The sequence below is a fragment of the Dama dama genome, chromosome 8 (genome assembly GCF_033118175.1).
Source record: "Dama dama isolate Ldn47 chromosome 8, ASM3311817v1, whole genome shotgun sequence".
Classification (NCBI taxonomy): domain Eukaryota; kingdom Metazoa; phylum Chordata; class Mammalia; order Artiodactyla; family Cervidae; genus Dama; species Dama dama.
Genome location: NC_083688.1, coordinates 44,601,976 through 44,628,255, shown reverse-complemented (window position 1 = coordinate 44,628,255; position 26,280 = coordinate 44,601,976). Strand labels below are relative to the sequence as shown.

Sequence of the window (26,280 nt, the reverse complement as noted above, 5' to 3'; positions counted from 1 at the left end):
CTAATAACAAATAAAATAACAATAATAAATAAAAGGGCTCCCCTTGTGGCTCAGCTGGTAAAGAATCTGCCTGCAATGCGGGAGACCTGGGTTTGACCCCTGGGTTGGGAAGATCTGCTGGAGATACCAAGGAAACATTTTATGCAAAAATGGGCTCAATAAAGGACAGAAATGGTATGGACCTAACAGAAGCAGAAGATATTAAGAAGAGGTGGTAAGGATACACAGAAGAACTATATAAAAAAGATCTTCATGACCCAGTTAACCACGGTGGTGTGATCACTCACCTAGAACCAGACATCCTGGAATGAAAGTCAAGTGGGCCTTAGGAAGCTTCACTACAAACAAAGCTAGTGGAGGTGATGGAATTCCAGTTGAGCTATTTCAAATCCTAAAAGATGATGCTGTGAGAGTGCTGCACTCAATATGCCAGCAAATCTGGAAAACTCAGCAGTGGCCACAGGACTGGAAAAAGTCAGCTTTCATTCCAATCCCAGAGAAAGGCAATGCCAAAGAATGTTCAAACGACCGCACAATTGCACTCATCTCACACGCTAGTAAAGAAATGCTCAAAATTCTCCAAGCCAGGCTTCAACAGTACACAAATCATGAACTTCCAGATGTTCAAGCTGGATTTAGAAAAGGCAGAGATCAATTTGAACCAGAGATCAAATTGCTAACATCCGCTGGATCATCGAAAAAGCAAGAGAGTTCCAGAAAAACATCTATTTCCGCTTTATTGACTATGCCAAAGCCTTTGACTGTGTGGATCACAATAAACTGTGGAAAATTCTGAAAGAGATGGGAATACCAAACCACCTAACCTGCCTCTTGAGAAATCTGTCTGCAGGTCAAGAAGCAACAGTTAGGACTGGATATGAACAACAGACTGGTTCCAAATTGGAAAAGGAGTACGTCAAGGCTGTATACTGTCACCCTGCTTATTTAACTTATATGCGGAGTACATCATGCGAAATGCTGGGCTGGATGAAGCACAAGCTGGAATCAAGACTGCTGCGAGAAATACTGTAGCTTAGTTGGTAAAGAATCTGCCTGCAATGCAGGAGACCTGGGTTCGATTCCTGGGTCGGGAATATCCCCTGGAGAAGGAAATGGCAACCCACTCCAATATTCTTGCCTGGAGACTTCCATGGACAGAGGATCCTGGCAGGCCATAGTCCACGGGGTCGCAAGAATTGGGCATGACTTAGCAACTAAATGACGATGATGATGCAGATGACACCACCCTTATGGCAGAAATCAAAGAAGAACTAAAGAACCTCTTGATGAAAGTCAAAGAGAGCAAAAAAGTTGGCTTAAAACTCAACATTCAGAAAACAAAGATCATGGCATCCAGTTCCATCACTTCATAGAAAATAGATGGGGAAACAATGGAAACAGTGAGAGACTTTATTTTTTTGGGCTCCAAAATCACTGCAGATGGTGTCTGCAGTCATGAAATTAAAAGATGCTTGCTCCTTGGAAGAAAAGCTATGACCAACCTAGACAGCATATTAAAAAGCAGAGACATTACTTTGCCAACAAAGGTCCATCTAGTAAAATTATGGTTTTTCCAGTAGTCAAGTATGGATGTGAGAGTTGGACCATAAGAAAGCTGAACACTGAAGAATTGATGCTTTTGAACTGTGGTGTTGGAGAAGGCTCTTGAGAGTCCCTTGGACTGCAAGATCAATCCAGTCCATTCTAAAGGAAATCAGTCCTAAATATTCATTGGAAGGACTGATGCTGAAGCTGAAACTCCAATACTTTGGCCACCTGATGCACCTGACTCATTTGAAAAGACCCTGATGCTGGGGAAGATTGAAGGCGGGAGGAGAAGGGGACAACAGAGGATGAGATGGTTGGATGGCATCACCAGCTCAATGGACATGAGTTTTGAGTAAGCTCTGGGAGTTGGTGACGGACAGGGAAGCCTGGCGTGCTGCAGTCCATGGGGTTACAAAGAGTCGGACACGACTGAGCGACTGACCTGAACTGGATAAATAAAAACCTAAAGAAACCTCAGCTACCTGGAAGTTTTAAATTATACTTCTAAACATCTATGGGTCAAAGAAGATATTAAAGCCAAAATCAGGGACTTCTTTGTTGGTCCAGTGGTCAAGACTCCATGCTCTAAATGCAGGGGACACAGGTTTGAACCCTGGTTGGGAAACAAAGATCCCATACACCATACAACATGGCCAAAAAACTTAAAAAGAAAAAAAAGAAACTAAACAAATAAAAACGCAACTTCCAATAGCACTAAAAAAGAGAGAGAAAAAAATCTAACAGAAGATATGCAAGACCACTATACTGAAAACAAGAAAACATTTTTGAGAGATAAACTGAAGGCCACATCACATTCACAGCCTGGCAGCTCAGAGTAAAAATGTCAATTCTCCCCTAACTGATTTCTAGTTTTGAAGCAATCTTAATCAAAATCCCACTGCTCTCCTTTAAAAGACAGACTGACAAGCTGATTCTGAAATCCCTATGGAAATACAAGGAGCCAAGAATAACCAAGGCAACCTTTAAAAACAACAAAAATTGGAGGACTATACTCCAAAATGTTAAAACCTATTATAAAGCCACAGTAATTAACTGTACAAGTACAGTAACTAAAACTTACCAATGAAAAAGTAAAGCCTAGAAAGTCACATACAAGTAGGATTGTCTGATTTATCACAAAGGCAAATTGTAGTGCATTTGGGAAAAGAGTCTTTTAAATAAAAGATGCAGGGTCAACTGGATATCCCTATAGAAAATATTGTATCATGATCTCTAACCTTACACAACTCACAAAAATAAATTCCAAATAGAATGTAGATCTAAAAATGAAAGTAAACAAACCAAAAAAAAAAAAAAAAAAAAAAAAAAAACAAAAAAAAAACCATAGCAAAATATCTTTGTGTCTTTGAAGCAGGCATTTTTTTCTTTTTTTACAATGTTGTGATAGTTGAAGGTGAACAGCAAAGGGACCCAACCATACATATATGTGTATCCATTCTCCCTCAAATTTCAATTCCATCCACACAGCAGGCAAATATTTTTTAAGCAAACAAAAAGGCACTAACCACTACCACAGCAACAATAAATTCGACTGCATCACACCTGTCATTAAAAGCAGACTAAGAGGGTGAAAAGGCAAGTCAAAGACTAGAACAGGGTATCAGTAACACCCTAAGGAGAGATCTGTGATTGCTTGGGGTTGGGGTCGGGGCAGGAAAGCTAAAAGATTTATAACTTCTCCACACCGGGAGTATGTCTTAGATGTACCTGTATTCGCAGTTCCCGACAGGGCTCAGCACACAGTCAGCACTTCGTTCATGACGACTGAATGAAGGGCTGAACAGCAACAAGCGGTCAGTTAGCAGCAGACTCAGGAGAGGAGTGAAAGTGAAAAGTGAAAGTGTTAGTCACTCAGTCATGTCTGACTCTTTGTGATCCCATGGACTGTAGCCCGCCAGGCTCCTTTGTCCATGGGATTCTCCAGTAAGAAAACTGGAATGGGCTGCCATTCCCTTCTCCAAGGGATCTTCCCGACTCAGGGTTCAAACCCAGGTCTCCTGCATTGCAAGTAGATACTTTACCATCAGAGCCACCTGGGAAGCCCTTCAGGAGAGGAGACAGGAGAGGAGACAGGAAGCCCTTCAGGAGAGGAGACAAGTATGGCAAAGATTACTAGTTCCCATCTGATATAGATCCACACTCCATCTGCAATAATCTAGTCTACACTGTCAGCTAAAGCCATTTCTGAATCTTATTTACAGCTAAGTATGGCCAAGTGACTAAGTTTTGGTCATCAAGATCAGAGTTATAGAAAGGTTTCTCTCCTTCCTTTTCCCTGCCTTGGCCACGCGACATGATTTGCAGGATCTTAGTTCTCCAATCAGGGATTTAACTCAGGTCCATGGCAGGGAAAGCACTGAGTCCTAACTACTGGCCTACCAGGGAAATCCCTAGAAAGGTTTCTTAAAAGATGAAAGGTATGCCCCTTTTATCTTTTCTTCCTCCTTTCTTCTGTCTAGATCATGGATATGACAACTGGATATACAGCAACCATTCTGTGATCATGAAAATAGAAGCCACATGCTAAAGATGGCAAAGGAAAAACAGAATGTGACTGGTCCTTGACAAGCCTATGGCGCTGCTGTATAAGTCTTGTATTGTTATTTTTGAATTTGTTTTTACAAGATAAAGAAATTACTATCTTATTTAAGCAATGGTTATTTCTTATCTTTCTAGCAGCCCAAACAATTCCTAACTAGTAAGGTAAGAAAGAGACTCCAGCAACAAATCTATGGTCTAAGATATCAACAAGCCATCTCAGTTATGCTTCAATGCTAATAAAGCGTTCATCTCCACTGAAACCGGGGGGGCGGGGGGGGGGGGGCGGGGTGGGAAGTTGGGGGGTAGCATAGGAAGCAAAACTGACTAAAGAATCTACTCTGAAAGTACACCACCATTATAGCTCAGATGGAGGGGTGTTTATAATAGTTTAGTACACTGAAAAGATTGCATAATACAGTATTATAATTTCTTGCCAACATTTAGGGGTTATATTCTAGAAAAGTAATGTGACTTATTGTGACTGGCCAAAACCAAACTATATGAAAATAAGAGGTTAAGAAAAATAAACATTTTAATAGAAAATGTTAAATCAGCTATTTAAAACCTGTTCAAATAAAAACCAGTGAATTTTCTACATATTAACTCCTTCAAATTTCCAAGAAATACTACTGTAGCACAACAGTTTGATAAGGCTGATTCTCTCATATTATGATCAATATTCTACTTCATAAAGATTTTGAACATGTTCTTGGCTTGCCATTTTATGTCTTTGGTAACTGTGTTTTGATTTTTGTTAAATCAACAAAAAATTTCACATTTTTATAGTGACTGTATAATTTTGGGGGTTGTTTTTCATCCATACACTAAGAAAATAGAAAATAACCTGATTTCTCTGTGGACTATTATGGACTGAATTTTTGTGTCTCCCTAAAATTCATATACTGAAATACTAACCCCCAATGTGATTAGGAGGTGGGGCCTTTGGTGGGGGGTGATTAGCTCATGGGGTAGCATCTCATGAATGGGATTAGTGCCCTTATAAGAAAGATCCCCAGTGAGCTCTCTCACATGTTAAAACACAATGAGAATGCAGCCATCTCAGACATAGGAAATGAGTCACCAGGTGACATTAAATTTGCTGGCACCTTGATCTTGGAGTCCCTAAGTTCAAGAACTAAAGAAATAAATGTTTGTTGTTTAAACCACCCAGTCTATGGTACTTTATTATAGCAGCCTAAATTGATGGAGAGAAAGGTCCTTTTCTATTTCTCCACTCCCTTGAATTTGGGCTAGCTTAGTGAATTGCTTTGACCAATAGAATTTGGTGGAAGGGATGTTATATAAGTTCCAAAGCCTAATCCTCAAAGAGGCCTTGCAGCCTTACAGATTCCACCTTCACCTTTTTAGAAGGCTACCTTAAGAATGCCCTGTAAGGATGCCAAACGAGCCTACCAGAGGATGAGAAGCCACACCGAGAAGCACTGAAGCCCTTTAATGAACAGCCAGCACCATGGGCAAACATGCGAGTGTGAACATCTGCAGGCTGGCTACACAGTCCCTTGCTGGTTTCACCTGGCTCTCTCACGCAGCTGAATCCACCTGGAGGGCTGACTGAGTCAGAAGGTCCAAGATGTTCGCACACGCACGTTTGCACATGGTGCTGGCTGTTCATTAAAGGGCTTCAGTTCTTCTCAGTGTGGCTTCTCATCCTCTGGTAGGCTAGTCTTCCTACAGAATCAGGAAACATAAAAACATCTTTTAGTCCTGAGTCATTAAATCTTGGGGTACTGGTTTAGGCAGCAGCAACAAACTTTAAGATAATACTTAAAACAATAGCTTCTTGAAGGTGAGAACAACTGCTTCAGATTTTTCTGTTTTTATCTTTAGTTCACCTATTATAGTATCTTGTAAGCCATGCTGACCCCAACACTTCATTCTACTACAACTAAAAACAAAAAAAGAAATTAATGTATGAAAACACAGTAGAGAGCCATTAAAGGATTTTGTATGAAGTGAGTAATATGTAATAGGCACTTTTTAAAAGAGAACCCTGGTTACAATGTAGCATGGACTAGAGGGAGGAAAGACCTACAAAGGCAGGTGACCAATAAGAATACTTAGGAAGGGTCCTAGTGAGAAATTAGAAAGGGTCTAGTAGGAAATTAGGTGCCTAGACTATAATTACTGCTACTGCTGCTGCTACTATTACATGCATTATGTATTTATTTTATAGAATGTCACTTGGTGACTTTCTTTTAAAAACTTTTATCTTTATTTAAGTATAGTTGATTTATGATGTTATGTTAGTTTCAGGTATACAGCAAAGTGATTCAGTTACATATATGAAGATGTGTATATACAGAATATATATTCTTTTTCAGACTCTTTTCCATTATACATTATTACAAGATACTGAACACAGTTCCCTGTGCTAAACAGTAAGTCTCTGTTATTTTATATATACTAGTGGTATAACACATTTATGATGCACCAAGTACTGTAGTTAGAAATTTGTTATGTATTTGCTCATTTAATCCTTAATACAACCCTTTTAAAGAACTTTTTATTTTTAAAACAATTACAGACTCACATTCCCAAACTATGTGCCAGAAGGCCCCACGTATCCTCTTCCCAATGGTAACAACTTGCATAACTATAGTAAAATACCAAGACCAGGAAACCAACATTGGTATAGTCCGCAGATACCATCACTCAGGTTACTCAGATATTACCAGTTTTACAAGCATTCATTTGCCTGTGCATGTGTGCGTGTAGTTCTATACAACTGTATAAAAGATGTAGACATGTGTAACTACCACCACAATCAAGACACAGAACTATTCTGTCACCAAGAGGATCCTTTACAGTCACTCACTCCCGTTTCCCTGATCTCTAACCCCTGACAAACACCACTCTGCTCTTCATCTCTGTAATTTTGGAATCTCAAGAACACTACATAAAGGGAATCATACAGAATGTACCCTTTCGAGAGTGGCGTTTTTCACTTCAGACTCATCCTAGTTGTTGCACGCATCAATAGCTCATTCTTTTTACTGCTGTATATTATGAATGTACCACCACTTGTTTAACCATTCACCTGTTGAAAAACATTTGGGTTGTTTCCAATTTTTGGAAATTAGGAATAAAATTGCTATCAACATTCAGGTACAGGTTTTTATATGAGTTTAAGTTTCAATCTCCCTGGAATAAAGGTTCAATAGTGCAGTTTCTGGGCTGTACAACTCTGTTTTTTCAAAGAAACTGAAGCTATAAATGGTGAAGCTGGGATTCTAATCTAGATAATCTGCCTCTAGGTCCTAACTTTTCACACTGTTTCCAGTGGTTGTAGAAACTGACAGAAATAAATGGAATCAAAGAAACAGTAAGGAGGTAGAGTCAACAGAACCTAGCATTGCTTAGATGAGGGGTATATGAATAAAGTGTCAAGACTAACACTAGGTTCCAGCTTCAGCACATTAGATAGATGATAAAATATGAACTGAAGTTTAGATATGCTGTATTTATGGGATATGCAGGGTTTCTCAGGTGCCACAGTGGTAAAGAATCCACCTGCCAGTGTAGGAGATATAGGTTTGATCCCTGGGTCGGGAAGATTCCCTGGAGGAGGAAATAGCAACCTACTCCAGTATTCTTGCCTGGAGAATCCTGTGGACAGAGGAGCCTGGCGGGCTACAGTCCATGGGGTCTCAAACAGTCGGACATGACTGAGTACGCATACACAGGTGATTTGCAGATCATTCCCATCTTGCAGGCAATTAGATTACAAAACAGAACTAGGTATCAAGAAAAACTCTGGTTAGAGACAGAGATTTGAGAATCATCACATTTAGATGCTGAGTAACAAGAGACAGACAGGGTACAAAATGACAAGAGATCTGACAACAGAACCCTGAAGAACAGAAATAATCGTTCCCTTTAGTTTTTCTCCCCACTAACAATAAAACAGTAGGTACTATGACAGACTGCAAATTTATATTAACTTTAGATCTTACAGCACTTCATGTCCACTTTATCAGTTTTACAATGCTATTATAAAGTATGAGGTATAAAAAAAAAAAAGAAAAAAAAATAAAGTATGAGGTATAAAGAGTAATATACTTTCCCCTCCCCCACTCTTTCTCATTTAAAAAGAAATATAAAAGGAATACAAGCTGATTAAAAAGTCTTAATATGTCAGTATACATTTGTCCAAACCCATACAGTGCACAATACCCAAACTGAACCCTAGTGTAAACCATGGACTTTGGGTGATATCAATGTGGGCTCATCAACTGTGACAAATGCACCACTCTTTGGGGTGTATTGGAAGCCATGCATGTGTGAAAGGGTGTATAGGAAATCTCTGTACTACCCAATTTTGCTATGAACCTAAAACTACTCTAAAAAGTCAATTAAAAAATAAAATTAAGCCTCAGTACAAAAGAATATGTAAAAAGCATAAATTTCACTCCTCTCTCAGCATCCAACTCCCTCCACCCATTTTTCAAAAAAAGATACGTAGAAAGGAATTTAAAGAGGTAAACTGACAAATCTTAGGAGCTAAATAAGAATCAAGCAATATCAAAAGTCAATGAATAATGTCAATTATACCTCAATAAAAAAAAGCCAAGGATTCATAAAGATAAAAGTGATAGGTAAGTTTGACTGTAACCATTTCGGAAGTTCAGTATTTTGCAACAGAATAAAGTAACTATTATGGAATCCATGCTTTGCCATTTAACAATTTAAGTGCCACGTACCATTATTTTATGACTACATTTTTTGCAGTTGTATCTCAAACTGAGAAAGAATTATAATTTTATAAACAAAGTCACACCTTTTAATATATTACATAATTGAGTTTTTTATTCCTTTCTCCAAAAATGAAGTCTACACATCTATTTTTTCTCATACCTTTCTCCATGGAAGACAAACACCTACATAGAACATCTAGGTTTTATAAGGATGAACCATGAATTTCTAAACATATCCTGTGTCAAAGTGAACACATTCACAATTTCAAGTTTTAATATGTATTATTATTTTTTTTTTTACCAAAAGATAAGTCTGTATCTTCATCATACCATACCAATATTGCAAGAAAAACCCTTTCATCAAGAAAACTTCCAGGCTTCTCTGGTGGCTCGGCAGTAAGGAATCCACCTGCCAATGCAGGAGACAAGGGTTCGATCCCTGATCTGGGAGGATCCCACATGCCGCAGAGCAACTAAGTCCATGTGCCACAGCTACTGAGCCTATGCGCTACAGCCTGAGAGCCACAACTACTGAAGCCCTAGAGCCCACACTCCAAAACAAGAGAAGCCACCGTAATAAGAAGCCCTCGCACCGAAATTAAAGAGTAGCTTCTGATCTCCACAACTAGAAAGCCTGTGCAGCAACAAAACCCCAGCACAACCAAAAAGAAGAAACTTCAAATTCTTATTTCCCAATTCTAGTTTTAGAACTAGATAGCTTTCAGAGACATTAAGAGAACAGGTTTGAATAATGAAAGAAATTAGCGTGGTTTATGTAAAGGAGCTAAGTGCCAAGTAAAAACTAATTCCAACCAAAACATTGAGCACAATTTTTATTTCTGGCAACTTTAGCTGCTGGCTAGAAAACCCATCCGAGTTATGACAATAAATGGAAAAAATTTATTGAGCTATAACATATTGATATTTTAGAAGATTTTAGATTTAGAAGCCCTTTGTCTCAAGCTAAAAGTACTGTTCTGGTTCACACCATATTGGGAGAGCCTAAAATGAGATCAATGATTCTCAAGTCGAAGCCTGCGGTAAACCGTATCATCTAGGGGATTTACTTTTCCTTCAAAATAGATCTACCTCCTTCATATTCTCCCTACCACTAAGATTCTTCAGCAAAGTGGAGATGATATAATAGATATGCATGTGGACCTTTTTTTAACTCTTTAGATTATTCTGACATATATGTAACTCCTCACTTTCATGGAGAATTCCTGAAATTAGGTCCAACTCTGCTTTTCAAAAATTTTAAAATATTTTCCAATCCTATTTTTAAGCATTGTATCAACAGCAAACAAAAGCAGCAGAACTACAAAGTGGCCAGAGCACAGCAGAAAGCATAGCAGGTACGGGGCTGTACTAACAGCAGCCCTAAGCAGCCTGAGTTTTCTGTGCCAGTTCCCTCCAGAACACAATGTATTACATGTCACATGAACGTTCAGCTCATCATCCTGAGGAAAACACACAGTCTACTAGTCAGATAAAATGTAAAAAGAAGCTATTTTGAACATCAAAAAAACTAAGCCATAGATAAACAAAGACAAAAATTCCTCTGTTCCTGCATTAAAAGAACAATAACAAAGTATTATTTTGTGCAGCTGATAACTTGTTTGGAGACTTTCTGCCCATATTTTATTATTTTAGTTTTTCATTATGTAGCATTATTTTTCTATTATAAAACCTAGTCAAGCTAAAAACCTTAACCGTTCTAAAACCTAATAAACTACTACAGAATGCCAAAACTGTATGAATAAAAAATCAAACAATCCTAATCTATATTGCTTGTCAAGACAGTTTAAGAACTGGATTAGAAAAACAGGCTTTCAAGGTCCATTTTCGAGCCAACAATTATACTTCTTCACGGCCTTTGTTTCAAATCCCTTATAAACAGCTTCAATACTGAAATGTACTAGAAAAGAGAATTTCTAATCACGTATAAATAATCAGCCAATTATTATTATATTCTAATTTGGATTAGTGTTCCTTAAATCACTTGCTTATTTCCTACTCAGTGTTCAACATTATTGCATTCAACAATGACACCTACTGGCCATTTAGAATCAGCCATTCTCTAAGACATCTCTAGTAGGCTGGTTACATAATAAGGAGAAACACATACATATACACACAAGATACACATAACCTGCATGAAAGCAGAGATTTGTTCATAAGTACTCACACTACAGAACTGCACCTAAAATAGAAGCAGACCTGTTCTTTGTGACTGAGAATTATTCTTGCCAAAAGATAAAAAAGAGTGAAATACCAAGTATCAAAATTTTATCTGAAACACTGATAAATATCTCAGTACTCTAAAGATTTCAGAACAAACTCTTAATGATCCAACACTCTTTACCAAGTGACATTTAGAGAAAAAAACTTTCTAATTTAGTTTCAGGGATATATAATATAAATCATCAATAATAGGAAAAAAAGAATTTTGGGAAGTTCTTCTGACATGCAGTATTAAAATAAGCTCAGGAAAATTAGATACTTGCTAATAAATACTATTAGTCTTTATAGTCTAAGCTAAAGGCAACATTTCAATCAGCTTACATTTTAGAAATGTACAATGCCTCTTTTAAAACTGCTTTCCAGTGAGCTATAAAAAATCAAGTTTTTAATGTAGTATGTCATTCCATAACACACAGTGAATGGAATTCCATTTTAATTCTACATTTCAAAGTTCAAATGAGTGACAGAAACTTAGAATTATATCTGTAAATACAGTTTACCTCTATCGGAGAGAGTCAAAGGACATACTTTTTAAACCTAAGAAATAAATAATTCATACCTAGTTTCCCAGACTTACAGAGCAAATTACTTAAAAGATAACTTCCCCTTCCCCCCCACCCCCCCCAAAAAAAATTAGACCACCATCTCATTTTCAGTCTCTAACGTCCACAATATTTAGGAAGTAAAAGAAAAAAAATTTACCAACTAATTTTCTAGTCATTTTCTAAGTTGCACTTACCTTCTGCTATAGATTTTTCAGCGTCTCCACTTCCTTTAAGATTTGAAAAAAAAAAAATTGTAGTCAGTCATGACCCTTAAAACAAATAAATTCACGAACTACAAAACGTGAACCTGGCCACGCTCATCTCAAACTAACACATCTCTCAACCCAAGTCCATATTTGGGATAAGCTCTTCGTGACTACTCTATTCTTCAGGGTTCTTCGCCCACAGAGCCTGCCGGGATAGAAAACAGTCAAACCAACGAAAAAAAAAAAAAAACTACTCAGACACATTAATAGGTTGCAAGACCTCCTCTTTCCTCTTCCCAGGAGGGACAACCTAGTTGTTTGGGTAAATAACAGCCAAGGGTTACATAATGTATAGCTATGAAGAGTCTCAAGAATCTCCCCGCCAATATATATCTTTCTTCTCCGCTACCCCCGTTCCCACTCTGCGAAACGGCCCTAGGAAGAAGCAAGCCCTAGGATTTCTCTCAGGTGTCTGCAATGCCGCGTCCTCCTCTCTCTCTGAGCTCCATACAAGGAATTGCTCCAGCCTTCACAACACCGTCTTGCTCCCGCCTCTCTCCGGTCTCCGCCAGCGCCACCGCAGCCCCCACGCCCGAGGCTCCCACGTCGCCCCGCAGGGCTCAGCCTCCACCCGTCTCGGCTGCTTCTCCTCCTCGCGACCCCTCCAAGCGGCTACCTGTCTCCTAGTGGTTCCGGAACCACCAAAACTCGAGCTAACGCCTTCCCAGACCACCGTCGGCAGAGCCCGTCTATAGCTCCTGCAGCCGGAGAAGAAGAAAATCCTTCCTATCTGGCACTCCGCGTCCCCCAAAGACAGCGCCGCCGCCTACCTGTCACCCCGCTGCCTCCGGCTTCTTACCGCCACCGCCTCCCGCAGCAGCCTGCCAACTGCAGCGCAACAACCCGCCCTCTCATTGGGTGATTCCACGCTCCAACAACGGTGCCGCTGATTGGTAGCAGAATGCCTGAGGCCCTCCCACTGTGCAGTGTCTAAAGATTCCGGCCTCCTAGCAAGGACGACGTCGCGTCTTCCCCACCCTCTGTCCTCCACAGTTTCCCTTACCTCGGTCAAACTACAGATGCACAGATATGCGGGGAAAATGTCCACTTCAAGCCTACTTCATGTCACTTCCACTGGCCCAGGAATCTGTGACCGAGGGCAAGAATGTTTAATTTCTCCTCTGGTTTCCTGCCGTAAGTAACTCTAGGTGACAACTTCCGTTTCCGTTTACCTCTGGCTGGAGGGGTGAATCTTGAGTGTCCTGAGAGGTCAGATTGCTGTCAGGTAAATTGGGGTGCTGTTGGGAGAGCTCTCGCTCGGGAATAAGGATGAGACTCTATTCTGAGGATTGTCAAAAGGGAGAGACTAAATGGAGGATGATGAGAATGCTCAAGAGGGAAAGAATCGAAGAACTAGCAGGAGAAAAACGATGAAGTCCTGGAGTAGTGAGGGGTGGCTGTAGAAGGATGCAGTGAGAATCACTCTAGTTAAGTCCAGACCCTTTTTTCCCTCCTCTGCCACCCTCAACAGCCCCCACACCGTGTTTTTTTGGTTTACCTTTGAGTCGAATGATGGCGTAACCATCCTCGAATGGAAAGTTTGTAAATTTACAATGCCTGCCTCACGAGCCTGTGTTTGTTGTTGTTCTTTAGTCGCTAACTCGTGTCCGGCTCTCTTGCGACTCCATGGACAGATGCCCACCAGGCTTCTCTGTCCATGGGATTTCCCAGACAAGAATACTGGAGTGAGTAGCCATTTCCTTCTCCAGAGAATCTTCCCGACCCAGGACCCGCATCTCCTGCATTGCAGGCGGATTCTTTACCGCTGAGCCACCTGGGAGTTGCTCAGTTGTCTCTAGCTTTTTTGCGACCACATGAACTGTAGCCCACCAGGCTTCTCTATCCGTGGGATTTTTCCTGGCAAGATTACTGGAGTGGGTTGCCATTTCCTCCTCCAAGGGGTCTTCCTGACTCAGGGCTCCAACACGCATCTCCTGCATTGCAGGCGGAGTGTTTACCGCTGAGCCACCTGAGATGTGTAGTATACTTTTATTTGTTTGGGTTTTTTTTTTTTTTTTTGAAGATTTAATATTTATTTATCTGGCTGCAGTCGGGCCTTAGTTGCAGCACATGGGATCTTTGTTGTGTCATGCATGACCTTTCATTGCAGTGTTTGGGATCAGTGTTGTGGCAGTTAGCACTTGTGGCACACCAGGCTTAGTTGCTCTGCATTGCAAGGCAGATTCTAAACCACTGGACCACCAGGGAAGTCCCTGTAGTAACTTTTAAATAAGATTTTTCTGGCATGAATGTTTATGACACAGAGGAGATACAAAGTCATCACATTAATGTTTAGTGTGATTTCTCTTTTTAAATTGCCTATCAGAGATGCAGGGACTGGAAGGGACACTAAAGGTGAAACCAGTTCGTTTGTGTTTGATTTTCTAATTTCCCTATGGTAATCACAATTTTTTAAATGAGGAGAAATGGAAACATATACTTCAAAGTCTTTGGTAAACTGTGAAATTATGTGTAAGTGGCATTACCCATTTATTTCCTTCTTAGGGATAGTATGCCTGCACTCTTCCTGTACTAGAGCCGGCTCCCTTCAGTAGAGGTTGATCTTCACCAAACGTATAGGTTCACTTCAGACATAGATAGAATGAGGTGGGGGAGAAAAATTAGTGATTACATGTTCTTTCCTTGTTGAACTAATTTCCTTGCTGTTCTTATTTGAGCAGCTCTGAAATGGAAATTAATCACCTCTTACTGAATCCTTGAGACAGTTTAAGTCACTTTATCTAATTTTAATATTTATTGTGACATATACATAGCAGATGGAGAAGGAAATGGCAACCCACTCCAGTGTTCTTGCCTGGAAAATCCCATGGACACAGGGGCCTAATACATATAAGAAGGCTATATAAAACATAAGTACATTTAAACAAATTATAATCAAGCAAACAATTGATCCTGTTCAGTTCAGTCGCTCGGTTGTGTCCAACTCTTTGTGACCCCATGGACTGCAGCACACCAGGCTTCCCTGTCTGTCACCAACTCCCGGAGCTTGCTCAAACTCATGTCCATTGAATCGGTGATGCCATCCAACCATCTCATCCTCTGTCATCCCCTTTTCCTCCTGCCTTCAATCTTTCCCAGCATTAGGGTCTTTTCCAAGGAGTCAGTTCTTTGCATCAGGTGGCCAAAGTATTGGAGTTTCAGCTTCAGCATCAGTTCTACCAGTGAATGTTCAGGACTGATTTTCTTTAGGATGGACTGGTTGGATTCCTTGCTGTCCAAGGGACTCTCAAGAGTCTTCTCCAGTACCACAGTTCAGAAGCATCAGTTCTTTGGCGCTCAGCTTTCTTTATGGTCCAACTCTCATATCCATACAAGACTACTGTAAAAACCATAGCTTTGACTAGACGGACCTTTGTTGGCAAAGTAATGTTTCTGCTTTTTAATATGCTGTCTATATTTGTCATAGCTTTTCTTCTAAGGAGCAAGCATCTTTTAATTTCATGGCTGCAGTCACCATCTGCAGTGATTTTGTAGCCCAAGAAAATAAAGTCTGTTTCCATTGTTTTCCTATCTATTTGCCAACCTTCAGGTTAGGAAATAAAGCATTGCCAAAAGTTTAAAATATGCATTCTCAACAGAGATGATTGTCTTTAAGTCAGTAAAAATTGGTTCTTGTTGGATGGGGTTGAGAGGGCAAAAAAAAAAAAACCTTAGATATTAACAATACAATTGTTTGTGGCCCTCCAAAAAGCCATAGTACATAAACGGGGGTATTAAAATTTCATGTGGAGGGGTAAAGTGAGAACATAATTAACAGGGGCAAAAAGGTCTAAAAAAGCTCTTTTGGGGTACAGTAATTACAATACTTTGAAAAACACTGCCTTAGAAGTTCTGTGAATGAGTTTCTGTGATGCCATCTCTACCAGGAGGTAACCACTCTCCTAACTTGTAATAATCATGTACTTGTTTCACTTAAATTTTTTCCACGATGCATTCCTAAAAAATGAATTGTTAGGTGTTTTTTCCTTTATGTAAATGGCATTAAAAGTTATATATATTTTTTCTGACTTACCCCTTGCTCATTGTTTGTGAAATTCATTCATACTCTTTCATGCTTGTGAATTTGAGTTGTGTACAGTTTGGGGCAAGCATAAATAATATGATTAGAAAGATTCTTATAATATAAAATTGTTATCCAAATGCAAGAGCTTCTCTAGAGCAGTGCTGTCTAATGCAGACATAATTACAAACCATGTACTTAAAATTTTCTAACAGCCATATTAAAAAAGTATAAAGAAACAAAATTAATTTTTAAAATTTATTTGCTTTTAATTGGAGGATACCTGCTTTACAATGTTGTGTTGGTTAAGAAACATAAAATTATTTTTAAGAGTATATTTTATGTAGCCCAGTATATATATTCAAAATATTATCATTGTGAGATGTACTTAGTATTAAAAGCTACTAATGAAATGCATTTTCTTCATGCTGTCTTCAAAATTGATGTATTTTATTTTACCCTTACAGCATATGCTGTTTATATATATAAAAACACAGTGCCTGTGACTGGAATTGCTAGGCCATAAAATATTCAAGGGACTTCCCATGGGGCTCAGTTGTTAAAAAAACAAAATGAAACAAAAATCTACCTGCCAATGCAGGACATGCAGATTCTATCTCTAGGTGGGGAAGATCCCCTGGGGGAGGAAATGGCAACCCCCAGTATTCTTGCCTGGAGAATTCCATGGACAGAGAAGCCTGGCAGGCTTCAGTCCATGGGGTCGCACAGGGTCGACACAACTGAGCGTGCACACGTGCAAGATAAACATGCACACATGTTTAACTTTCCTGGGTCACACCAGAGTTTTTACAGTGGCTGCATTCTCAGCACCTGGGTGTGAAAGTGGAAGTCTATCATCACAGTGTGTTTTTACAGTCTTGAAGGGTTGGTTCTAACTTCGTGTTGTATGAAGAAACTGAAGTTCAGCAAGATTAAAATGATTTGACCAGGATTTTACAGCTGTTAATGGTGCACTCAGGGTTTAATACCAGATCTGTACAGCACCAAAGTCTGCATTTCAGTAGAATTCCAAGATTAGGATATCATTTGATTTATGGCTATTCTGAAGTAGAAATAATTTTTAAGAGTAAATGAAACTTCCCTAAAAATATTGTTCAACTTTTTGTTCTTTTTGAAAATTTGTTGAAATATTTAGTAATTCCCTATGAAGGGACTCTTTCTGAAGTATTTTAATTAGACAGAAGAGAAAATACATTGAATTTATTAGAGGAAATTAGGAGAAATGAGTGTTCATGTATACTTACTTTTTTTCCAAAGATTTATCTTCCAAATTAATATTTTGAGCATAGTAGTATTGTAGCTTTGAGATAGCCTTCATACCATAGTAATATTTCAATTTTCATTTTAAAAATCAAGTTTTTTAATAAAAAATTGACCTTTGGTTTTGTATTTTCTTCTAAAGTACATTGATACTTTAGTAGGTTTAATGTTCTATAATTGATGTTTCCAAAAAAAGAGTTTGCCTTGTAATCCAAAGATTTTTGGAATGAAACATTATTAAAAAAATTTTTTTTTTTTAACTCAGGGAACTCGGAACAGGGCTCTTTGACAATCTAGAGTGGTGGGATGAGGTGGGAGGTGGGAGGGAGGCTCATATCTATATGTAAAAGGGAGGGGAGATAAATATCCCCATGGCTGATTCATGTCGATATGTGGCGGAAACCATCACAATATTGTAATTATCCTATCCTTCAATTAAAAATAAATTTTAAAAATTTTTTGAAAACATAATCTGAAGATGCCAACATTTTATCATTATAATTAAATGCTTCTAAAAGTATTTCTTTTGTGATAATGTATTGAATCTCAAAAGTCAGACTGAAATCTGAAACCATAATTTGTTTATATTATTGAATCCACCAAACAGTGATGAAATAGTGGATTAAATGTTTTATTCAAAGCTGTGAATGTTGTAGTTTTAACTTGTGTTTGTTGGGTATTGGTTTTTATTCTCCTTTAAATGTGAAATCATCAGCATAATGTTTTAAATAAATTTAAATAAATGTTTTAAACCAGTTTAATGTCTATAAATAAAAATATTAAGTGTTGGCTGATTTGTCGAAATTACTTTGTACAATTTTGTCCCCCATATTCTGGGAACTATTATTTAATGAAATGAGTGCTTCACATAGTATGTCTCTAGTATACACTATCTAATAATTACCTCTGTCTTCTGAAATGCAGTGTAGGAATCCTGCCTTATTGGATTTGTTTATAGTTATAAATGCAGACAAAATGGTAATAATTGTTTAGTTTTATTTCTGGAAAGCAGTGATTATAGAATTGCTACTGCTAATCTTACACAAATTACAGTATAGCATTATTAATTTATACCTTCGTTATTTGAAATTCATAACAATATAGCTGGGGACTGAGCTCAAGTTTATTTCTGTATTATTTTTAAAAATAACACTGGAAAACTGAAATTTTATATACCCATTGGGGGCAATTTATTGAAGCAAACTTATCAATTAAGAGGGGGTCCTCAGGAGTCTGTTAATGGAAGAGAATATAAAAAAGAATACTCATATTTATGGATGTTTATGTCTGAATCACTTTGCCGCACACGTGAAACTAACACAACATTGTGTGTGTGTGTGTATGTGTGTGTGTGTGTAGTTGCTAAGTCATGTCTGACTCTTTGCGACCCCATGGACTATAGCCTGCCAGATTCCTCTGTTCTTGAGATTTCCCAGGCAAAAAGACTGGAGTGGGTTGCCATTTCCTTCTCCAGGGGATCTCACCAACCCAGGGATCGAACCCACATCTTCTGCATTGCAGGTGGATTCTTTACCACTGAGCCACTGGGGAAACTCAACACATGTAGGTCAACTATATTTCAATAAAAATTGTTTTTAAAAGTCTCTGTTGATCTATTACAGGAGTCAGCAAACTACAGCCTGCTGGCCAAACTCAGCCTATTGCCTGTTTTTATGTGGCCAGTGAGCTAAGAACAATTTTTATAGATGAACATTTACAATCAATTTGATACTAAGGAACACTAAACTTTGAGCCCCAGTTAAGCAAAATGTTACCCACTGAAAGGGGATTGCATTTTTTTTTTTCCATCGGAAGACTAGTATTACAAAAATTATACTCAGCTGTTATATTTTGAATTATATCAGTAAGATATTTATGGAAATTTGTTTTCTCTCCTGTTGTATAAATATCTACATACTATCCTTGATTTTACCTCGTGACCAACAAAGCCTAAAATATTTACTGTGTGGCTCTTCACAGAAAAAGTTCATGTGATCCATATATATTAACCACAGTAATACTGCAGTTTTAAAGAATTGTCTGAAGAAAGCAAGTAATGAAACAGTATGTACAATATTTTATTATATATATTCATGCACTGTGAAAGACTAAAAAAAAAGTAGACAGTATTGCTTAAAAGTTAGGAGTGAGGGCTCTGAAATGAAGCTTTACCTTTCAAAACCCAGTCGTACCATTGACTATTTTTGTTACCTTCAGAAAGGTACTTAGCTTCTTGGAGCCTCTTTGGCTTCATCTATAAAATGAAGATAATAATAGTAATCTAAGTTCAAAAAGTTGTTTTAGGAAGACTGTAACAGAGTCGACACTTAAATTGCTTTAACATAGTGCAGCTGGCACATAGAGCATGATAAATGTTTGCTATTATTATAAGTAAGAAAGAAACCAAATAGTAAATGTACTCTATTAGTGATGGGCTCTTTGTATATCTTGTGTATGTATATTTCCAAACCATGAACATGTGCTAGTTATGTAGTAAGACACTTTAATAAAATTTCTTAAAGAGTTTTCAAATGCTCTCTTTTTAAAACTCACTTTAAATGTTTTGCCTTAAAAAAAATAGTAAACTTGGTACTTATCTGTAATGTATGTATTTCTCCCTTAAATTAATATTTTCTGTAGACATGGCCCATGGACATGGACATGAACATGGTCCTAGTAAAATGGAACTTCCAGATTATAAACAATGGAAGATAGAAGGGACACCATTGGAAACTGTCCAGGAGAAACTGGCTGCACGAGGACTAAGGGATCCATGGGGCCGGTAAGAACAATCAAATAATTTTGATAGAATTTATCCTAGAGAAACAGTATCTATGTTCCTTTTCAATATATTCTTTAAAAAAAAAATGAGTGAAAATGGCTTTTTACATTTAAGATCAGCTTTATTAAAATATCACTTACAGTAAAATTCACGCTATTTTAAATGTATCTTTCTGTGAGTGTTGACAGATATGTACAGTTACGTGACCACCACCACAGTATGATACAGAACACTTCCAGCATACGCAAAAGCCCCCTCGTGATCCTCTGTATTCAGTGCTGTCCTCCTCTGGATCCTGGCAACCCTGGATCTGCTTTTTCTAGAATTTCATGAAACTGGAATTACACAATCTATAACCTTTTGTTCTGGCCACTTTTACTTAGCATAATGCCTTTGAGACTTAGGTATGTTGTGAACTTACAGCATAGGTTCTTCCTTTTTTATTGCTGAGTACGACTTCACTGTATGCATGTGCGTCATTTTGTTTACTGTTCACCAGTTCTGTCTGGGTTTCCAGTTTAGGGCTATTATGAGTAAAGTTGCTTTAAACATTCAAGTACAACTCTGTGTGAGCATATGCTTTTATTTCTCTTGGATAAATACCTAACAGTGGGATTTCTGAATCTTTTGAAAAGTGGTTTGTTTTTTTTTTTTTTTGGTTTTGTTTTATTTTTTAATGAAAAACTGCCAAACTGTTTTACAACATGGTTGTACCATTTTGCATTCTCAACCATCAACGTATGAGAATTTCAATTGTTCAGTGTCCTCATTAATACTTGGTGTTGGGTCTTTCCTGGCAGTCCAGTGGCTAAGACTCCATTCTTCTGCCTCCGTGCCTCCATCGTAGGGGGTGTGGGTTCAGTCCCTGGCTGGGGAACTGAGATCCACCGTGCCCTGTGGTGTGGCAAAAAAAAAAAAAAAAATACTTGGTATTATCAGCCTTTTAATTTTAGCCATTCTAGTGAATGTGATAGTAACATCTCTTTGGTTTTAATTTGCATTTCCATGAAGAATGAAGATCATGAGAATCTTTTCATATGCTTATTTTCCATTTGTATATTTCCTTTGGTGCAATGTCTATTCAGATCTTTTGCCCATTTTATTTATCAGAATGTTTTTCTTTTATTGAATTATAAGAGTATATATATGTTGTTTTAAATGGTTTTATTTGTTTATTTTTGGTCCCACTGAAGAATGTGGGAATCTTAGTTCCCCAACCAGGGATCAGACCGAGGCCTTCTGTGTTAAAGCACAGAGTCTTAACCACTGGGCCACCAGGGAAGTCCCCAAGTCCTTTATCAGATACAAGTTTTGCAGATTTTTTCCCAGAGTATGACTTATCTTTTCATTTTCTTAATGATGTCTTTAAGACAGTTTTAAATATTAATGAAGCCCCAATTTAGCATTTTTTTCTTTTATAGTTTGTGCTTTTTGCATCCTAAGATTTTCCTAATCTTTTTTCTGGAAGCTTTTATAGTATTCTTTCTTCCATTTAGGTATATGATCCATTTTGAGTTAATTTTTAATGTCATATGAGGTAAGGATGAAGGTTAAAGTTTTTACACATAAACATCCAGTTCTAGCACTGTATATTAAAAGACTGTCTTTCCCCATTAGTTGACCTTGACACCATTGTCAAAAATCTATTGACAATATCTGTGTGGACTATTTCTGGATTCTTTTTGTTACCTTGATCAATATGTCTATCTTTTGTCAATACAACACTATCTTCGGATCAGATAGTATAAAACGAGATGTCTGATTTTTAAAAAAATATTGTGTTAGTTATTCTAGGTTCATTGTATTTATATTTAAATTTTAGAATGAGGTTTCCAGTTTCTGCAGAAAGCCTGCTTGGATTTTAATTGGGATCACCTTGCATCTTTAGCTCGATTGAGGATGATTTATGTCTTAACAATATTGAATCTTCTAGTCCATGGACAATTTAGATCCCCTTTAATTTTCTTAGCAGTTTTTATGCAGTCTTGTACATATTTTGTTAAGTTTATCCTGAATTATTCCATATTTTTTGCTATTATAAATAGTATTTTTAAACTTCTGTTTCCAAGTGTTCATTGCTGGTATATAAAAATATAATTGCTTTTTATATATTGACTTTATCTTGTTAACTTGCTAAATTGAATTTTTAGTTCTAGCAGATGTTTCTCAGAGATTTCTTAGAATTTACTTCATAGAAGATGATTTCATCTACAAAGACCGCACTTTTCTTTCAATTTTTTTTCTTGAGTTATTGCACTGGCTAACATTGCTAATATAATACTGAATAAAAGTGGTGTATTGTGGACATCCTAGTTTTGTTCCTAACTGGGGAAAGCATGCATGCAGTCTTTCATCATTAAGTAGGATGATTTATACTTACCTGTGATAGAACCCTTTTTCTCACGTTATATATAACTCTCTGATTTGTTTCTTTCTGTGTTCTGGATACTCAAAAGAACTGTTGCCAGAGCAAGAAATTAATCTTCTAAAGTCAGACTTATATGACAGGGAATAGCAGTGATTCCATTGAATAGTAACAGTAGTATCTAGTGCCGAAATACATCATATCTTACTCTGTTTAATCTTTATAATAACACTGTAAGGTTGATAGTAATAGTTACTGAGTAGAGAAACAGGCCCTGACAGATTAAGTAATTTATTGAGCCTAAAAGGTGTGTATCTCGTAAAGTGGCAGGGCTAAGATTAATACCTAAGTCTCTTAACTTCCTCTTTCCATGAAGCTATAATGACTAGCATGGGCAAAGCTACACAACTGACCTGTGATGGATAGGCCAAGGTGAGTCTCGCATTTGAGAATTCTGTAACATTCTGAGTATTAAGACTGTGAAATATGAAACCATCAAGTGCTTTTTCTTGTATTTCATATATGAAATGTGAGCATATAGAGCTACTTATCTTATACCACAGACAATTCCTATTGTGATCTACTTAAATTATCTTACGTAAGGTAGCATTTAAGTCTGTTAGAAAAGTGAAAATCAAATTCATTTTACTTAATAAGTCATATGTGATTATAATTTCCCCCCTTTTTTTTCCCCTCTAGCAATGAAGCTTGGAGATACATGGGTGGCTTTGCAAATAATGTTTCCTTTGTTGGAGCATTATTAAAAGGATTCAAGTGGGGATTTGCTGCATTTGTGGTAGCTGTAGGGGCTGAATATTACCTGGAGTCCCAGAAAAAAGATAAGAAACATCACTGAAGATAATACCTGGAAATATCTTTTAATGTCTTAACTTTCTTATAAGAAGATTTCTTCACTGTAGCCTACTCACCTGTGTGTTTATTCCTTAAGGAATACTAGTAAGATTTAATAGATTTAATAAAATAAGAAAACATGTACCAGTCTGCTTTTTCATTCTTAAAAAAAGTGTCTCGAGCCGTATCAGATTTGGCTTGGAATACATGAGAGGTTGAATACTGGCAGCAGGACATTCTGCAAATAGCTGACAGCCAGCGTATATTTGAACAAATGGATGTGTTCTAATAGGTTTCTTTTTTTTAATTTTTAAAAATTGTGATAAAATTTGCCATCTTGTTTTTAAGTGAACAGTCAGTGACATTAAATACATTCATAATATTGTACTACCATTACCACCATCCATCTCTATAACTCTTTTCATCTTTTAAAATGGAAAATCTAATGGTGATTAATTAATAACACCCATCCTCCCCTCAGCCTCTGGCAACCATCATTCTACTTTCTTTCTCTGTGGTTTTTTACTACTCTATGTAGAATCATGCGGAATTTGTCTTTTATGACTGGCTTATTTTATTTTGCATAATGTCCTCAAAGTTCATCTGTGTTACATATGTCAGAATTTCCTTTTTAAGGCTGAATAAAAATTCTGTTTTATGTATATACCACATTTTGTCTATCCATTCATTCATTGATGAACACTTGGGTTGCTGATGGACACTTGAGTTGCTGCCACATTTTAGCTATTATGAATAATACTGCTATGAACATAGGTGTACTCTTTTTTTTTTTTTTTTTTTTAATGTGGGATCTTAGTTTCCCGACCAGGGATTGAACCCATGTCCCTTGCCATGAAAGCATGGAGTCTTAACCACTTGACCACCAAGGAAGTCCCCAGATTTTTTTTTTTTTTTTTAAGGAAAGACATTTATTCAGCATCATAATCAGACTATTACATTTAGCAATCAACAGCATGGGTGCAAAAAAAGAAAAATCTACATTAAAATCCTTTGTTGGAATGCTTTACACTTTCCACAGAACAGAAACTAAAATAACCTGTTACACAATTAGTCACAAGTACAGTGCAAGTTTTTTGCCCATACACATGAGTATTGTCTAAGATGTGTCTTCTTTGTAACAGCTAGGCCCTGCCACCACGGTGCTTGGTTGAATTCACAAATCTTTTGTAACCTGTAGCTTCCCTGTTACTTCTCTGGCTCTCCTTTCTCGATAAGCTTTGTTTTCTTTTATTTATTTATTTATTTTATTATTATTATTATTATTTTTATTAGTTGGAGGCTAATTACTTCACATTTGTTTCCTGTCAGTAATTAAAACTTGCCACCGCCATAGCTACTGCCACTGCTGGGACCACCATAGCCACCTTGGTTTCATGGTTTGGCAAAGTATTGGCCTCCACCGCCTTAGGGGCCAGAACTTCTGCTCCCAAGCTTCCTCCTTTCATGGGTCCAAAATTTGAAGATTGATCGTTGTAATCGCCAAAATCATTGTAGCTTCCACCACCTCCAAAATTGCTTCCACTACCACCAGCAAAGCCACCTCCACCTCCACAATTGTTACCGCTATCATAGCTTCCACTCCCACCACAGCCACTGCCCTGGTTTCCGTAACCCTGTCCACCACTTCCATAGCCTCTGTGCTTCCTCCAGAGTATCAGGGCTGCCTCCTCCATAACCACCATCATTACCAAATCCATTGTAACCATCCCCCCTGCCACCATATCCGCCACCACTACGGCAGTCACAAAAGCCACCTCGACCACTGACGTTTCCTCCAGAACCAAAGTTGTTATTCCCCGGGAAATCACCTCCACGACCACCAGCAAGGTTTCCAGAACCACTTCAACCTCTCTGGCTGGATGCAGCACTAGCCAGCTCTTGCTTAGACAGGGTTTTTCTCACTTCACAGTTGTGACCGTTCACAGTGTGGTATTTCTGAATGACAATCTTGTCTACGGAGTCATGGTCATCAAATGTTATAAAAGCAAAGCCTCTCTTTTCGTCACTGTCTCGGTCAGTCATGATATCAATCACTTCAATTTTCCCATACTGTTCAAAATCATTTCTCAGGTGATGTTCTTCAGTGTCTTTAATGCCACCAACAAAAATCTTTTTCACAGTTAGGTGGGCATGAGGTCTTTGAGAATCTTCTCTTGAGACGTCCCTCTGTGGTTCCACAGCTCTTCCGTCCAGTTTGTGTGGCCTTGCATTCATGGCCGCATCCACCTCCTCCACCGTGGTGTATGCGACAAACCCGACGCCTCTGGAGCGCTTGGAGTTTGGATCCCTCGTTACCACAAGTCTGTGAGCTTTCCCCAATGCTCAAAATGGCTCCTCAGACTCTCATCGGTTGTCTCAAAGCTCAATCCTCTGATGAAGAGCTTCTGCAGCTGTTCGGGCTCTCTGGAAGACTCTGACTTAGACATGACGGCAGTGGTGGAGTGGGGGAGCGGAGACTTCAACAATGTTTTCTCGGTGGCATCCACAGGCAGAAAGAAGTCCCCAGATTTTTAAGAGTTGACTTTGCTGCTTTTACCATCATCTGTAGGGAGTTTAGAGAGACATAGTTCATACTATAAAATACTTGACTGCCTTGTTTATGATAATACAACATGTGCATCTGTCATGTTAGTTTTTCTTATGATACTTTCTACTCTTTGTTTACTCCTAATTGTTCCCACATAGTAAGAAGTTTGACATTTTTTCCTGTATTTTCTAACAATAGACATTCTCCCCATATCATTGAATTTCTAAATTTTAATTAAATCTCTAATTAAAGTTGAGACTTAAAACTCAGCTTGCTGAAGATGGGTAATAATTCTGCTTGAAAAATAAAACTAATATAAAACTCTGGGTGATTTTTTTTCTTTGTAAATTTCTTGCTTATAAATACAAACTTGGGAAATCACTAAATAAAGGAAACAGATGAACTCCTAATAAGGTGTTAATGGTAAGTGGAATGTGCTAAAATGGAGTCATAAAAAAGACTGCAAAAGAGGATAAGGAATGCATTTAACAGGGAACAAAGCAATGGGACAAATAGAAATAGCAGAATGTTAGATTTAAGCTTAATCATAT

At 37.9% G+C, this 26,280-nt stretch overlaps 2 protein-coding genes and 1 pseudogene across 8 annotated transcripts in view; 1 reads left to right on the top strand and 2 right to left on the bottom strand.

Moving 5' to 3' along the window:
• The window catches only part of HYCC2 (hyccin PI4KA lipid kinase complex subunit 2), a 57,044-nt gene extending 44,302 nt beyond the window's left edge, over nt 1-12,742 (bottom strand). For 2 of the 3 annotated variants that reach the window (XM_061149019.1, XM_061149017.1), the window contains exons 1-2: nt 12,651-12,742; nt 11,809-11,841 (exon numbers count right to left, since the gene is read on the bottom strand). The gene's annotated coding sequence lies outside the window, so the exon portion shown is untranslated. Of the gene's footprint in view, nt 1-3,276; nt 3,346-11,808; nt 11,842-12,650 lie in introns of all 3 variants that reach the window. The other variant, XM_061149018.1, reaches the window with a different exon arrangement.
• Nucleotides 12,743-12,843: 101 nt separating this feature from the next.
• On the top strand, nt 12,844-23,323 carry NDUFB3 (NADH:ubiquinone oxidoreductase subunit B3). Of its 5 annotated transcripts, XM_061149022.1 has the most exons (4): nt 13,031-13,105; nt 19,163-19,246; nt 19,823-19,964; nt 23,029-23,323. In XM_061149022.1, the coding sequence occupies exons 3-4, from the start codon at nt 19,825-19,827 to the stop codon at nt 23,183-23,185; spliced, it is 297 nt and encodes a 98-aa protein (XP_061005005.1). In that variant the 5' UTR covers nt 13,031-13,105; nt 19,163-19,246; nt 19,823-19,824; the 3' UTR covers nt 23,186-23,323. The 5 variants fall into 5 exon arrangements, with proteins under 5 accessions (XP_061005004.1, XP_061005005.1, XP_061005007.1 ...); XM_061149021.1 differs by lacking the exons at nt 13,031-13,105; nt 19,163-19,246 and adding an exon at nt 12,844-13,014; XM_061149024.1 differs by lacking the exon at nt 19,163-19,246.
• Nucleotides 23,324-24,513: 1,190 nt separating this feature from the next.
• On the bottom strand, nt 24,514-25,628 carry LOC133060518 (heterogeneous nuclear ribonucleoprotein A1-like; annotated as a pseudogene).
• Nucleotides 25,629-26,280: the final 652 nt, after the last annotated feature.